Source organism: Dendropsophus ebraccatus, chromosome 5 (genome assembly GCF_027789765.1).
Source record: "Dendropsophus ebraccatus isolate aDenEbr1 chromosome 5, aDenEbr1.pat, whole genome shotgun sequence".
Lineage (NCBI taxonomy): Eukaryota > Metazoa > Chordata > Amphibia > Anura > Hylidae > Dendropsophus > Dendropsophus ebraccatus.
This window is the reverse complement of record NC_091458.1, coordinates 39,688,862-39,705,136: the sequence shown is the minus strand read 5'-3', so window position 1 is coordinate 39,705,136 and position 16,275 is coordinate 39,688,862. Positions and strand designations below refer to the sequence as shown.

The 16,275-nt window shown below is 41.4% G+C and overlaps 1 protein-coding gene across 5 annotated transcripts in view; it reads left to right on the top strand.

The window, feature by feature from the left end:
• STARD13 (StAR related lipid transfer domain containing 13) overlaps positions 1-16,275 on the top strand; it is a 225,193-nt gene that overhangs the window by 188,597 nt on the left and 20,321 nt on the right. For all 5 annotated transcript variants that reach the window (XM_069969910.1, XM_069969912.1, XM_069969911.1 and 2 more), the window contains 2 exons: positions 3,620-3,691; positions 5,775-5,856. In XM_069969910.1, the coding sequence (XP_069826011.1) occupies positions 3,620-3,691; positions 5,775-5,856 (154 nt within the window). The remainder of the gene's footprint in view (positions 1-3,619; positions 3,692-5,774; positions 5,857-16,275) is intronic.

Below are 16,275 nucleotides of genomic sequence, written 5' to 3'. Positions count from 1 at the left end.
TGTGTTCTTTTACAGATATCGAGAGTGTATTTTCTTCTTTAATAAGAACTGTATGTTCTCTCAGAGTCGCAGAGGCCAAGGCATTAAACTGCTGTCTAAGTAAATAAAGACTAATGAGCTGGCGCTGAGCGTTTCCAGCAAAAACATTGGGCCAAAAAAGGATCGGGCCGATTGGCTCCACTAACTATTCTTAATGTGTTTAGTCAAAACTCAAAGGTCTCCCTTAAAGTTCTGTTTATACTGGAGAGTTAGTGCCGTGTCTTACGTTCACGTCTCCTACTGTACTTAGAAAAAAATAAAAATCTTTTAAGTAGAAATATAGCTTGTAACTTTTTTTTTTCCGAGCTCTTTTTACTTTCCCAAGGACGTCATTTCATTGTTTATACTGGGAACATGAGATCTTTCGTAAAACCATCACATATATGGAGGAAAGCGATTGTACTTTCCAGAATACTATATATCATCACAACAGCTTAGAATAGACATGGGAAACCTCACTATAAAGCTAATCCGACAACTAATTTGTATTACTCACACGTCTATGGACGGAGGTCAGACCTTCCAGTTGTTATTTGTAGATGGTTCTATCGCTGTTCCTACCTTATATGCCTGCAGCTTTGGCGTAACCATTGATTTTAACCCCTTCTTTTATTCATCGCATCCAGAATATCTATGTTACCAAGAGATTATTCAAGACTCAAGAAGTTAATAAGGGGTACTTTTATTCTTCATCCCATACTATAAGAATGTCATCTTCCACGTATACACTCACCTCTCTCATCTGTCCTAAATCCTGTGGCAATACTCGTCTTTTTTTTCCCACGACTTCATATCTGTTTCCCATCTTTGCCTTGAATCAACCTAAGACAAGACCATTGCCATCAGGTCGCTTACTCATTATATTCCCACAATGTTAGACTTCATCCCCCAATGCTCTTCTATCTGACCTCTACTCCTCCTTTAGCCTAACACCACATTTAAACTCTTAGCATATTCATCTAAAATGCCTAAAGCAGGGATGGGGAACCTGCGGCCCTCCAGCTGTTGCAAAACTACAATTCCCATCATGCCTGGACAGCCAAAGCCAAAGGCCACAAGTTCCTCATCCCTGGCCTAAAGACCAGTGTTCCCCAGCATACGCCTCTTCATTTGTTGCAAAACTACAACTTTCAGCATGCAGTGGCAGACAAAGGAGCTACAAGCTGGAAAGGCTAGCAAGGCTACCATAGGCTAGCATCAACCAATTGTATGTCAAAAGAGGGTCCCTGTGACATATGTTCCTCCATCAGTCTTGTCCCTTCTACTTATCCATCCTACTTATGCTTGTTTTTTTACCTATTTGGATAAATACTAGAGATGAGTGCAACTCCAGCGTGCTCGACTCAGATCGTTCGGTATTTGATTACCGGTGGCTGAAGTTGGATGCAACCCTAGGGAGTCCAGGAAAAAATGGATACAGCCTATGGCCTATGGCTGTATCCATGTTTTCCCAGACTTCCTATGGTCCCATGTTACAGATTGATCGGAGTCTAGCATGCTGGAGTTGCGCTCAAGTCCGCATTGAATCAGCCACAGGACAACCCACATCTATTCTTTCTTCCCTTACTTTCCAATAAGACTATTTGACGAAAACTAAAGGGCATTTTACATAACTAACCAGATTTCTGCTGTGTGCTGATGAGGTCCAGAAGGCAGAGACAGGTTGGTTCACCAATGTCTTTGCTTTGTCTAATCGCTTACTTATGTTCTAGATTAACAGGGTAAGGCCATGTTCACACGGAGGGGCTGGTCTCTGAAAAGATCATCCCGGCCGATACTGCAGTATCGGCCGGATGATCTTTCCCGCAGCAGAGTTCTGATACAGGCGCATCCGTGCGCGCCCCCATCAGAACTCTCCACAGCACACTATGAAGCTAGCGGCCGCGGCCGCTCGCTTCATAATGTGCACTGACATGGTTTTCTGCGACCGCTATTCAGTTTTTTGTGGCGCCGCAAGGGATCCCCGCCGGAACATATGCTATGTGTATACGCTCCGGCCTGGGTTGCCATAGACAGCAAGCCAACGTATTTTTTCATATTAACCACGGCCGTTGTTGCTTTACGAAAGAATATGTTATGTGAACATAGCCTAAGGGTGCGTTTACACAGAGAGATTTATCTGAAAGATTTTTAAAGCCAGGAATGGATTTGGAAAAAGGATAGATCCCCCTTTCCTTTATGCCCTGGTCTCTGTTTATAGTCTGTCCCTGGCTTTGGCTTCAAAGATCTGTCAGATAAATCTCTGGTGTAAACGCACCACAAGCCATGTCAACCTTCCTATTAACAGTGCTTTATTTAAGGGGAACATATTCATGCTTTATTTAAAGGGAACCTGTCATCATATTCATGCTGCCGGAACTACAGGCAGCAAAAACACTAACAGGTCCCTTATTACAAGGATGGTAACATAAATACAACTATTGTATATATAATATTGGAAATATGTTGTGTTTTTTAGTATAGTTTTTATTAAAAAAAAAACTTTAATTTTTTTTTTTACAACAGAGGCCAAAGAATCAAGGAAATACATTGTATATTGTAAATACAGTTACAATGCATTATAAAACTTTGTTGTGTTTCACAGGAATAATAGTAATACAACCAGACAGGAATAGGGCCTCTGGGGGCCCTTTGATTGATTCATCTCCCCTTAAAAGCTGCCTTACATCATGGCCCTGTGCGGTGTACACAAGGTGCAATTTGTTAGATCAGCACTCGCTTACAAAGTCTGTTACACAGCTCGGTAATTGAACGTACACATTTTTCTTTAATCAGCCTTCGGATTCACTTATTACTTATTATTACTGATCACTCGCTCTATTACATGGGGTAAAACCAGCCTGATTTGGCAGGTAATTATAGGGCCGTTTAGGAAGAAATCTATCAACCATGGCCAAGAGTATAGAAAAGCCACTGGTGACCATCCAAGTGTTTGGACTCATGTTCTCTATTAATTTTATGATTCCTATGACTTTCCTAACGCTATGGCTGCTATGTAAATGGTGTATTATTGCATATACTGTATGATGGAGAGTCGTGTCTCCTGCTTAGGACTCTCCACAAAAAATTCTGAAAGTCTGCCACAAAAAACTCTTGGTAAAATTGGAGGCATAGAGATACAGTATTGCCCAATATAAGTCTATTGGTGCTGAATAATGGTTCTATACTATGGAACTATATTGTAGCAATGTGCATGAGCCCTGTACTATTCATTCAGCAATAGAAAATAATTTTGTGTCTTTTTGGATAATCATTGGAGCAATGGATCACAATTTTTTTTAAAATTATTTTGAAACCTTTGATTTACCAATTTGCTAAAAAAAATGGGGAAAAACCAATATTGAGTGTTTTCATGTATTTATTTTCTGTTTCCCATGTATTTATTTTACATCCCATTGTATATATTTTCCCATGTATTCCGATTCATTAAAAAAGAACATTCCTCCATAGACCCGAGTGTTTGCTTCCTCGTATATGAGCATCACAAATGATTTATGAAGTTCTATATCCATAAAACACGAATGTCCCGGCAATACATTTACTTTATGTTCTTTCTTCTTCTTTTTTTTTTTTCTTTCAGAACTCGAAGCAAAAGAAGCATGCGAGTGGTTACGGGCGGCTGGATTTCCTCAATATGCTCAGCTTTATGAAGGTAAGAGCACCGGGACTGCTGATGGAATTCGCCATGCTTTTCATCCATGACATCATTCTGTTCCATTGCACTTTACACCCCGGGAAGGCTGATTTTTATGAGCTTTAAAAACCATAATTATGCCAGCCACTAAAAAAGTAGTCAGCCGGAGAACAGCGGATCCCATTCATCAGGACCACCCAGTCTTGGTACAGTAGTCGCGGTGTGCACTCAGGAATAATATTTATGGAATAACCAAAATAATTAAGCTGCCCCAACCTGTGTCTACAGGATAGCGAGCTGTGGATGGCAGCCATCCCAGAGCTGGGGACAGATTATGGCAGGGGATGGGCCGCAGACTACAAAGGGGCCTGATTAACTTCTACAAATCAGTTTTCCTTTTGTGTCATTAATTGAATTTTATAAAACAAGAAGCTCAATCAGGGTGATAAAGATTCTTTTAGCAATGGATCCTGCCGTCATAGCCATGTCCAAGGGGGCACCATTCCCATTCAGTGTCAGATTATTGTTTTATTAGCTTATATTATCCTAGCAGCAGGACGATAATCAGCCAAATACAGCCGATAATCGCTTGGTGTAATAGGGCCTTTAGGCTGGATTTACATATACTCAGGGATCTGGCATAGTTGCTATCCAACATGTAAGTGCCTTATCAAAAAACATACATGCAGTATTTCCTTGATCCAACAAAACCATAATGGAGGGCAACTGTGCTGATCCATGTCAGTCTGAGGTTATGTTCACACACAGTAAAACGTAAACAAAATACAGCTGTAGTAGTAAAAATAAAAGTTATAAAAGTGAAAATAAAACAACACATGAAACATGTGAACAGTGAACACGTAAAAGAAAAAAAAGTTTTTTGGGACGGTCGTAGTCAATATCACCCGTAATTCTATACTCTGTGTGCACTGTGTGCATTGGAGCACATTATATTGGTATTAATTTACTGTGTGTGTGTGACCATAGGGGGTAATTGTATAGGATTTTACTTTGTGCTGCATCCAGTTCTCATGATCACCGGACACCTTACCTGTAGGGATGATAGACAGCGCTGACCTCAGCCCACGGAAGTATCTCCCCAGCAGTGCATAGTGTATATTGTCCTCATAAAGCACCTACTTTTATGTGAATAGGCACAAGATGGCACCGTCATGTACAAACTGAAAATAGGGAAGATGTGTTAATATTTGTGTTTTCCAAGAACTCGGTTGTTGTTATTTATTTCTTATGTTCTTGTTCTTGTTTCCTGTCCTCATGTCATGATGTGAGGAAAAAGCCATCTTTTTCCTTTAACCCTCAATGTCACTATTCAGCTATGTTCACACAACGTCAAAAATAAAGAAAAGGTGGCCGCTTTTGCTATTTAAAAGAACGTCCTTTTTTGCCAGGATTTAACTGACTGCTATGGCAATGCATTGAAGTCAATGGAAAGCCGAACGTCCAATGCACACAATCTATTCAATAACAGACGTTTTTACCGCGGACGTCAAAATAATGAACATGACCATTATTTTCAGACATCTTTTGCAAACAGAGGACGTTTTTTATTAGTTGATCACACACAGTTTTCCTTTTGTCACCGTTCTTTCTCTGTTTTTACTATTAAATTAAATGGACTTTTTAATTAAGCCACACCCAAATGGCCAATTAGTAACCCAAACTAGAATAATGTACCAACAGCCGTCATTGTACTAAGGGGAGGCCAGAAAGCTAAATGACGTCTGTTATTTTAGACTCAAAATGACGGACGTCATTTTAAACAGAGCTGAAATAAAACATATGAACATAGCCTACCCCTGTTGGATGCCCCCTCCAATGTTTGTCCTCTGCACATCCCCTGTAACGTGTGTTTACATGAGCAGATTTTTCCAGTGCCCCATAGAGTGTAAACCCCCTTTATGCCAGACCCCTCTCTCCTTTTATATCATTCTATAGATTTGTGTTTACTGTACGTGTTGTTCTTGTCTTTTATATACCTTCTGCATTTGTATTCAGTGCCCTAGAAGATAATGGCTCTTAGGGAGATAATGGGATTTAAGGAACTAGTTACATGACACAACTATACAATTTATCATTCCAGATTCTCAATTTCCGATCGATATTGCATCAGTGAAACGTGATCATGATTTCCTTGATAGAGACCATGTAGAACCACTTTGCAGGTAATTCCTTCCCTTTTTACATACTGATGTCATCTGCAATCTTATTATTGTTAATGTTCATCAACAATGTATATTTAATAATGCAGAATGGCTAAGTTGCCCTGCAGCGCCATCATCAGACTGAATGCTGTCATAGAACATACTGCCAGAGAGTCACCAATAATAGGGGAACTAATCCGATAATTTAACATATCTCATGATGTAAATATATCATATATAGGTGATTATTATGTGATTGCTGGGACCCCCACCAATCACTATGAGGGTCCTGAACAGCTCTTTTCTCTACTAAATTCATTTAAAGGGGTACTCTGGTGAAAGAAAATCATATCAACTTGTGTCAGAAGGTTATATAGTTTGTAAATTACTTCTATTAAAAATCTCAAGTCTCAAGTGGTGTATTCTTTGCAGTCTGACGCAGTGCTCTCTGCTGCCACCTCTGTCCATGTCAGGAACTGTCCAGAGCAATATCAAATCCACATAGAAAATATATCCTGCTCTCCAGACCGGTAAGAATACACCACTTCCTGCAGGACATACAGCAGCTGATAAGTACTGGAGAACTTGAGATGTTTTAATAGAACTAAATTACAAATCTCTGGCTATTTCTGGTACCAGTTGATTTGAAAGATTTTTTTTATAGAGTACCCCTTTAATATGTACATATACTGTTTCATTACATATTCAGTAGTTCTTGCCTCTAATGTGCCCGACCTCACTTACCAGCTTAGCGCTATGATTTTTTAGCCCCTTGTAGCCAGCATTTACATACAAGGGCCCCATCAGATTGTGTTTAAGGACTTCATCAGCAATGATGACCCAGGTTAAGGATTCCAGAATCCAGCCCCATTCACTATAAGTGAATTACATGATTCTTATGGAGAAATCTGGGACATTAAGCTTCCATTTTATAAGTGATATAATAATTGGAGGAGATTAATTTAGCATGCTCCTAGCAGCTAGATGTCCCCATACATAAGATAGGTTGGTGTGGCTTTAAGTGACCATCTAAAGTGATGGGATAAACACCTAAGTGTGATAATTCTGTCCAAGAACTTGTTGCCGCTGACAAGCACATTAGCAATCCGCATGACTCCTTTGTCATTCATTGTGCAGACGTTGATAGGGATTCTCCCTGTAAGTGTGTTGTGGCCTCTGCTGTCTAGTGATATCTCACCAGCCATTGCATCCATCATGTGGAGAAGAGGAGAGCAAACCTGATCTGTAATTGTAATACAGACTGGATAATGAACTGAATAGAAATAGATAGCAGCATAGTTAGTAGAAAAGTATAGATCTATAGCCATTCAGAGCACTGTCTAAAGAATTTTCTGTGAGACCCAAAATTAAGCAGCAAAAAAAAAAAATCCTTTCAAATCAAGTGGTGTCAGAAAGTGTCAAAGATTTGGAATTTACTTATAATAAAAAATCTCCAGTCTTCCAGTACTTATGAGCTGCTGTATGTCCTGCAGGAAGTGGTGTATTCTTTCCAGTCTGACACAGCGTTCTCTGCTGCCACCTCTGTCCATGTCAGGAACTGTCCAAAGCAGTAGAAAATCCCCACAGAAAACCCCTCTTGCTCTCCAGACTGGAAAGAATACACCACTTCCTGCTGGACATACAGCAGCTGATAAGTACTGGAATATTTGAGATTTTTTAATAGAAGTAAATTGGTACTTGGTCCATAAGCACATGGTTGCGGGAAATAAATTCCTCTATTTTTGAGATTTGCAAACATGTGGAATTCATGACGGTCTTAGCCTGCCATGGTCAATTTTTTATTTAAGACTTTAAGACTATGCGCATTCTTACTATACAGTCAGATCATGGAGATGTTATGGTCCCTGGTTGCCCCTATTGCTAGGCATACCTTATCCTTTGTATTGTGTTACATGCAAGAATATCTCTTATACTTTTTTTTTTAACAAAACCATGAACTTTAATGTACCAAATCAGGCAGACATTGTCCCATGTAATAGAGCCAGGGATGAGCAAACACTGATCACTCACGTCAAACCTGACAAAACAGAAGCTGTCCTCAGCCGCAGATCTCCCCGTGTAAAAGATGATGTGTGGCCGACAGCTGATGAAAGCAATAGACTACATAAATAGTGTTGTGCGGATCTGTCTAAATGTTCGAGCTCAGCAATGTTATCCATACCTAAACATTCTGGTCTTATATTAGGCCCCATCCCCTTTACCCTGAGAGGATTCACTAAGAGATGCACACCTCTTAGTGAATCCGGCTGGCGTACTAAATCTACACCTGCTTCCAGCCTGCAAGCAGGTGTAAATCATGATAAATGAGGCGCAGGAGGAGGCCATGCCTCCTCCCCGCCATGTCATGTCATGCCCCCCCCCCTCAAGCTCCCCCAGCCAGCGGGGCGCATGGGAGGCGTACGCCAGGAAGAAGGAGCGTGATCTGCTCTTTCTCCCTGGCGTACGCCTCGGGTTGACGCTTTGTAAATGTCCCCCTCTGTGTTTGATTCCTTGTGGCTGAAGTTGGATGCCAACCTTAGGCTACCAGGAAAACACAGAGACAGTCTATTGACATACAATTTCTGCAGGTGCTAAGAGCTTAATGCTGAGTGTTTGGGGTCGTCCACACGGCTGAACCCAGACACTTTGACGGTCGCTCAACACTACTGATTTTATTGGACGGACATCATTTAGCAACAAATATGGCCTTCTAATAAAAACAGTCATTATTTTGACGATGTGTGAACACAGCCTAAGGCCAGGTTCACACGCTATAAGACAGCGGCTGTTCTGTGGCACGGCCGTGTCACAGAACGGCCGCTGTCTGTGAAGTTGACCCTGGCCGTTACTGCAGTACTGGCCGGATGAACTTAATGTCTTTTGAATTGGAATACAGGCAATTAATCATTGCAGACAATGTAAAGTATGGCCAGAGACGCACTTTACATTGTGTGCAATGAATGGCGGGCGCACAAAATTAACATGTCCGTTTTTTGTGCGGCCGCTTGGAATCCCGTCTGGAGTGTATACACTGCGTGTACACTCCGTCTGGGATTCCATAGAGTTCAATGCGATCGGCTGTTGACATTAAATAATGGCCATTTTTGCAAACCTGGAACAACGGCCATTGTTTTATGAAAACTTAGTGTGAACATGGCCTAAGGCTATGTTCACATTTTGTATGAGACCGGCCGTTCCGTTTCGAAGAGATCAGATACTGCAGTACCATCCAGATGATCTTTAGCACTACTGAGTTCTGATGCGGGCGCATCTGTATGTGCCTGCATCAGAACTGGCCGGAGCCACACGCTCCATAGTGTGCACTGACAGGGTTTTCATTGAATAGCGACCACAGAAAACTGACATGTCAATTCCTCGCGGTGCCGTTAGGGATACCGGCCAGAGTGTAACAACGGCCGTGATTTCTGCGGAACTTATGTAGTGTGAACATAGCCTAATACTGTATATGGGGGCTGATGAAGGTCTGACAAAAGGAGGCCCTCTCCCCGGTGTGAGACAAGGGTTCCTTTAGTCCACTAGAGGAATAATGTCCCACTATCGATCTATTTAGATGGTGTATATCTACTTTAATTATCTTTATGAAGCATATTATTATTATTATTATTATTATTATTAAAATTAGCTATTTGGGAATCATGTGACTCTAAAGTCATCTCCAAATGGGGTTGCCCTCTGCTGGGCCTTTAGCCCATATTGTACCAGGGGGTTTATTATGGTCGAGTCCTCCAGTGAGACAATCCACACAACTCCACCCCTCTCTATGCTATCAGTTATAATCACGGTGCATCAGGGATTCTCATGAGGTTGTGGCTGCGGGATCACCATGGCGTACATGTATAGCATTATGTGAAGGGGATTGTCATTTGTTTCACTTGAACTCAACGTTGTATCAACATCTGTCCTGGAAGCTGACCTGCAATGACTTCCACATCTGGGAAATGTTTGTTACAAGCTCCCATTTAGCTAATACTTCACATAGTTTCAGATCTAAGAGGAAGACACAAACCAGAACTGAATGACACAGTTGCAGAATTTATTCTTAATGAAGGTGTACAGGACTGTGTAAGCATTGAAGTGTAAAATGGCGGGCACCTTGGGAAACCAGTCAATAAAAATACATTTGAATTGTATATAACATATGGGGCCCCCCAAGGAACCCCTGAATGCTTATTCATTACCTTGTACACTCACTTATCTGTATACATGTGTCATCACACCTTCTACCGTGTAGACACACCTAACACCATCCTTCTACCAGCATGCCTTATGATGTGTAAATGGAGACCCCAGGGGACATGGCCATTGACTCTAGCGTATGGGATTCTTAACTAGAGAATAAAATTCCGAGACAAATAAAAATAGTAACAAAATGTTTGGAAAAAAAATTATTCACTTTCTTGAAATATTTGACTAACAGGAAATACAGCTTGGGACCAAAATACAACTGGCAGAGATCCAGAGAGATCTGGGGGTGGGGGATTGTTCTGTACGGGAGAAATGAAGTGGCAGCGGTTCTGGGCTTGACATAGTGGGATGCAGAGCTGTGGTCACTATCATAGCCCTCAGGGCCAGTACATAGTTGGGCAGCCATACTGCACAATTTGCCTTCATTGTATCCATTGTTCTCCAATCTATGTGTTAGTTCTGCTACATATGTCTAACTATGGCCTTATAAGATATTTTAGTCACCAAGTATTATTTTTAGGTCGTGTCGCTTCACATTTTTGTGGCCGACGCAGACTCTTTGTATTGTATACAGACGAGATCTAAAAAAGAGATTTATGGGCCAGTGTTGAGTGGTACTGGAATTGCTTTAAGGGAAATTTGAGTTCAATTGTTTATAGGAGATTCTGGCCAAAAATATTTATGGGGAAGTTTTTGTTGATGCTCTTAATGCAGGAACTTCAGCTATTTATGGGGCAGTTCGGACTTACATATCATTGAGGAGAGAACCCTTGCTGACACCACTATGGGGAAATTGTAGCTAATGGGAGCCATCTGGGGGTCTCAGTTTATGGGGTGTAATATACATTACATCATAAAGATACAAGGGCATATATTTTGTGTTGTGTAAAATGTATTCTGTTTGGCTAGTTAGGTTTTGTGTGTGCTTCTGTCTAACCTAGGTGGTGTACAGTCAGGGGCGTAACTAGAAATGGCTGGGCCCTAATGGCAAACTTTTGATTGGGGCCATTCCCAATCCATCACAAACCACAAAGCCATCAAGTGTAGTCATAACTACATAACTGCAAGCGCTTGTCAGAAACATTTGCAGTTAAAGGAACATTTGCAGGTTCTTGGAGGCCCACTTGGCCACCTGATTGAAAGCTCAGGGAGCCCAGTGTATTGCAAGAGCAGGCAACAGGGCCCCCTAATGGGGTGAGCCCCATAGCAGCCGTTATGGCTGCTATAGTGGTAGTTACGCCCCTGTGTACAGTCTAGTCATGTAAATGTGTAATTGACATAAATGGGAATGGGTGGTGTAGACCTGTAAATGCCTTGTTGCCATTATGGGCACTGTTTGACCCAGCCATGTAAATGTAGATTGGCACAGGGTCTGGCCATATAATTGTAAATTGGCACAAAGTCTGGCCATGTGCATGTAGATTGGCATGGGGTCTGGCCATATAAGTGTAGATTGGCACAGTATGGCAATGTAAATGCAGATTTGCAATGGGTGACCAAGCCCTGTGCATATACTTTGCCATGATTAGTACCTAGTTCTTTAAATGTACAATTGACATGACTGTCACTAGGATTGACATTTGTTGGTCCATCCTATTACGCGGGGAAATTTTATTGTGCAAATTATTGTTATATTGTTCCAATTCAAACAATAATCGTTTTGTGTAAATGCAGGCAACGATCAAACGACTAGCGAGAACACCAAAATCATCGTTAATTGTTCGCTGTAATTCCGCATTAGTTAGCTGTAATTCCGCATCGGTTCACTAATCGTTCAGTGTAATTCCACATCGTTCCTTCATTTGCTGGGATCAGATGGGGTAAACAATCATAATTAACGACTATCATTCTGTGTAATATGGTAAACGACTTCAGGTCTGTCGATCTCGATTGATTATCATTAAAAATCGATTTATCTAATTTATCACAACAGATTGCAGTGCCTCATTGTGTGGACGTATCACAAACCAAACCAACAGGCACGTGGCCTGGGGTACAAAATGCCGTTACAAAATAAACCCCCTAGAATTTTCCTGATGACATTGCGTTAGGCAGCAAAACATGTAGAGAAGGGGCAGTATTGGTGTTTTTAAAGGGGTTATCCAGCGCTACAAAAACATGGCCACTTTTCCCCCTTTCTTGTCTCCAGTTTAGGTGTAGTTTGCAATTAAGCTCCATTTACTTTATTATATTATAACACCACCCAATCTGGAGACAAGTAAGGGGGAAAAGTGGCCATGTTTTTGTAGCACTGGATAACCCCTTTAAGTAGAATATACCTGGTGCTTAATAATAATACAACAACTAGCACAGTACTGCAGACTGTGTTAGGTCAGAGGCAGTGAGAAAGAAGTGTAGCTCCATCTTGTACTATATACTATAAGTGTTGGAGGGAGCATAGGGGTGTTTTTAAACAGTAGATCCACACATATTTTCCTTTTCTTAGAAGTTATTGATTAAAAGCTATATTTTATAGAGGGGGAGGGGGTATTTTATAAGGAAGTTGTGTACCCCAGGCCTGTGGGTTTGGTTTGTGATACGTTTATAAGTAACCCTGGACCCAGCCTGTGAGAGGGGTATGTGTCTTCACTGTGTGGACGGTGCTGCATTGCACCTAAGGCCAGTAAATAGGGTTGCATATGGCCGCAACCACAACCTGACAGTCACAGGAAAACCCTCTTGGATAGATTCCTTTTAACTGCTGGTTTGCAGTTACGGCCACTTTTGGGTCCTGTGACCCCATTTACTTATCACAGCTGCAATGCAGTGTGATTCACACAGTGCAACATGGCGAACTGTGGACGTGCAACCCATGTCGAATCCTTATGTAAGCCTAGTGTAAATGTTCATTTGTCCTTACTAGAGATGAGCGAACCTCAAGCACACTCAGGTTAATCTAAACCCGAGCAGCATTTAATTACTAATTGCTGAAGAAGTTGGATGCCGCCCTAGGGAGCCCTGGAAAACATGGACACGGCCTATGGCCTATGGCGGTATCTATGTTTGCCAGGTGGCCTGAGGGCTGCATCCAACTTCTTCAGCCACAGGTAATAAAATGTCTCATGCTCAGGTTGGGATGAACCTGAGCACGCTTGAGGTTTGCTGATCTCTAGTCCTTACTGTTGTAGGTTTAGTTAGCCCTTTATATGTCAGGCTGCCATGACTACTGCTCTGTAGTCTAGATTTGTCAATGTGTGAATTGTGTCCATACATACAAATGTTGCTTTACGGAATACTATAACAGAAGGATGCCTGTGCATCTGAATAATGACAATGATCCCATATCCTTGGCTGACTACTATGTCGCCTAGAATATGAGTATCATATTGCAGTAGCTGATCTAAGTAAATTCTTGTCTCATTGCTTATGGGATCTGTTTTTGCTGAATAATTCACAAGGAATAAATTATCTTGGTGCTGAATAGTAAGATATACTGTATTGCAAAGGAAATGAGATGTTACTGTAAGACTATCCTTATGTGCTCCCATGAACATCATATGTAGTATTTGCTCATTATTCTGCCGAAAGCAGGAGTGGAATCAACACAAAAAAACGTATAATGGAATGATTTCCACCGTTATCTGCGGTTTAGACCTACTCCTGGTTTTGGCTAAAAATACTGATGAAATATTGACTAACAGGCTTTGATCAATCTGCATTGGAGCTCTGTTCAGGGTACTGTGGTACACCAGCAGGATCCTGTTCAATCAAATCCTCCTAAATAAAAGGTGACCAGATGGAAACTCAATGGACCTATTTAAGTTAATAGGATCCATTGGTAATTGTTGTGCAACGTCTCCATTGGTCGGCTTTAGGCGATGTTAACACACTTTGTGGTCTTTTTGTGGCTGTCTTTCTGGACGGCTGTCATTTGACAGCAAAAGGCAGCAGTCTTTTAATAATAAGGGCCGCAAAAAATGATCGCAATCATTATGTGCGGCCGTAATTATCAAAAGACGGCCTCATTCAGATGTGAATGAGGCCATACTATATGTGAACTTAGCCTTAGATCCTAATGTCTCCCTGCTATACATTTATGTGTTTCGTGATTACACACCATGCATGTAAGATGTGCTACGGACTGGAATACGGAACTCGCGGCATCATCATTAATTATGATGTCAGGAGCAGAGAAACAGTTTAACTCTTCGCACTACTGTACTGACACAGTTCTGCATTCCGCTCCGTAATACATCCGCCGTGCACGGACCGTAATCGCTGAATGCATGAATGCCCACTGAGGGCATGTTCGCATAACATAAAATAAGGGCAAAATACAACTACAATTTTGAGGAAAAATTGTGTTCCGTAATTTCAAAATATGCTGTGCCCCATTAAGGTTAATAAGGCACATTATATTTAGAGCCGTAATTTTTTCCTCAAAATTACGGCTGTATTTTATGTTGTGTGAACATATTATAAGGGTTCATAAATACCTGATAAAGCAATGAGATTTCTTTCCAGTCTTCTGGTTCTCAGTCCCATCTTTCATGAGAAACCTTCGGTACCACAGTCTCTGCTTCAGACAATTTGGAGTCGACAGCCGCACAATTATATAGAGCAATGCTATGAATTATTCTAACCCATGTACAACAAACTCCATGCAATGAAGGTTTTGTAAGGTTCTCACTTCTTAGGAGTCTGAAGATGGTTGTCTGTATCCATCCTATTATAATAGGGGAGCTCTGCCATGACCAGCGATGCCTGGCAAACTATTTTAGGCTGACCCCCAATAGTAATGACAGCCACATTGTGCTCTCAAGACAAAAGGAAGCTTCATGATGTTGCTATGACATGTGCTGGACCTATAACCCCATTGTACAGATAATAACAAGAAAATCATTCAGGGCTTATGCAGGTAGGGACGCTATTGTGGCAATAAAATAAGAATTGGGGTAGAATGGTAAAGCGCATTAGTGATACAGAGTCCTAGTGAAACTGTGATAAAGCTTGTATTGTATGTGTGAACCATTAGCTTATCTTTATGAGGTACATCTACTGGATAAGGCCACCTGTAGAAGCATTGAGGCCTCTCTATAGAGCTTGATGAGGCTGGATAGTCATGTAAAACACCATCATATCACTACTCTATTTACTTAAGCTGTCAGAGATGTAATAGTGGACAGTAACGCCCCATATCCACTTTCATATATCGTCTGCTTTTCCCTATAGTCTGCCCTATGAGGCTAGAGGATATATACACAATGTCACAATGATATACATATATGTCCCAATGACAGTATACTCTGATTTACATCAAGCTTCAAAGATACCCAATGATAATGTAGTGATCTGCAATGGTGTTGTGATATGGAAGCAAAAACTAGTCTCAAGATTACCCAGAAAGTGTATGGTAACCATCTTTCTGTCCTCTATAGGCAGCCAAACATCTAAACCTTTTGACCCTAAATTTGTCACATAGATACTTTGGTTCTATGAGAAGGTTTAAAAAAATTCTCGACTTTGCCGGACTAAGGGTATGTTCACACTGAGTAAAATAGGCGGAATTCCCCGGCAGAACTCTCAGCCGGGGAATTCCACCTGCTCAGTGTGTCATAGCATCTCTATGGGAGAGCGCACACTCCTCCGCTGCCGCCGCTCTCGCTCGAAGAAGTGACATGTCACTTCAACGAGCGGAGAGCAGCGGCAGCAGAGGAGCACGCGCTCTCCCATAGACGGGCTATGACACACTGAGCAGGCGGAATTCCGCAGTGGAAAGTTCTGCCGCGGAATTCCGCCTATTTTACTCAGTGTGAACATACCCTTAGAGTATGTTCACACTGAGTAAATCAGGCGGAATCCCGCCTGCCTCAGTGTGCCATAGCCTGTTTATGGGAGAGTGCGCGCTTCACTATTTTTATCATTATCAGAAATTTCTGGTCTATTTTAAAGGACATTATAAAATTTTGGACTATACTGGCAGAGGTAAGAACTTTGCTATTGCGCTATTAGGCAAGAGTGTAAGGTGGACTGCTTGAACTGCCTGAGCTACTGTAATCATGGAGATCTGTGATGCTGTTAGTTCAGACCATGAGGCCTTCATATTATCAGTGCTAAATCGGCCTCTATGATACAAAATTTCTTGATTTTTAGGTTTTTATTCTTTACATTTTTATCTGACAATAGCAGAGAGTGCACTTTACTAGACGATCAAAGATGGCAAGGGACAGTGGAGTTGTTGCTCAGAGCAACCAATGAGATCCATACTTTTATTTTCTAAAGATTAGGTAGAAA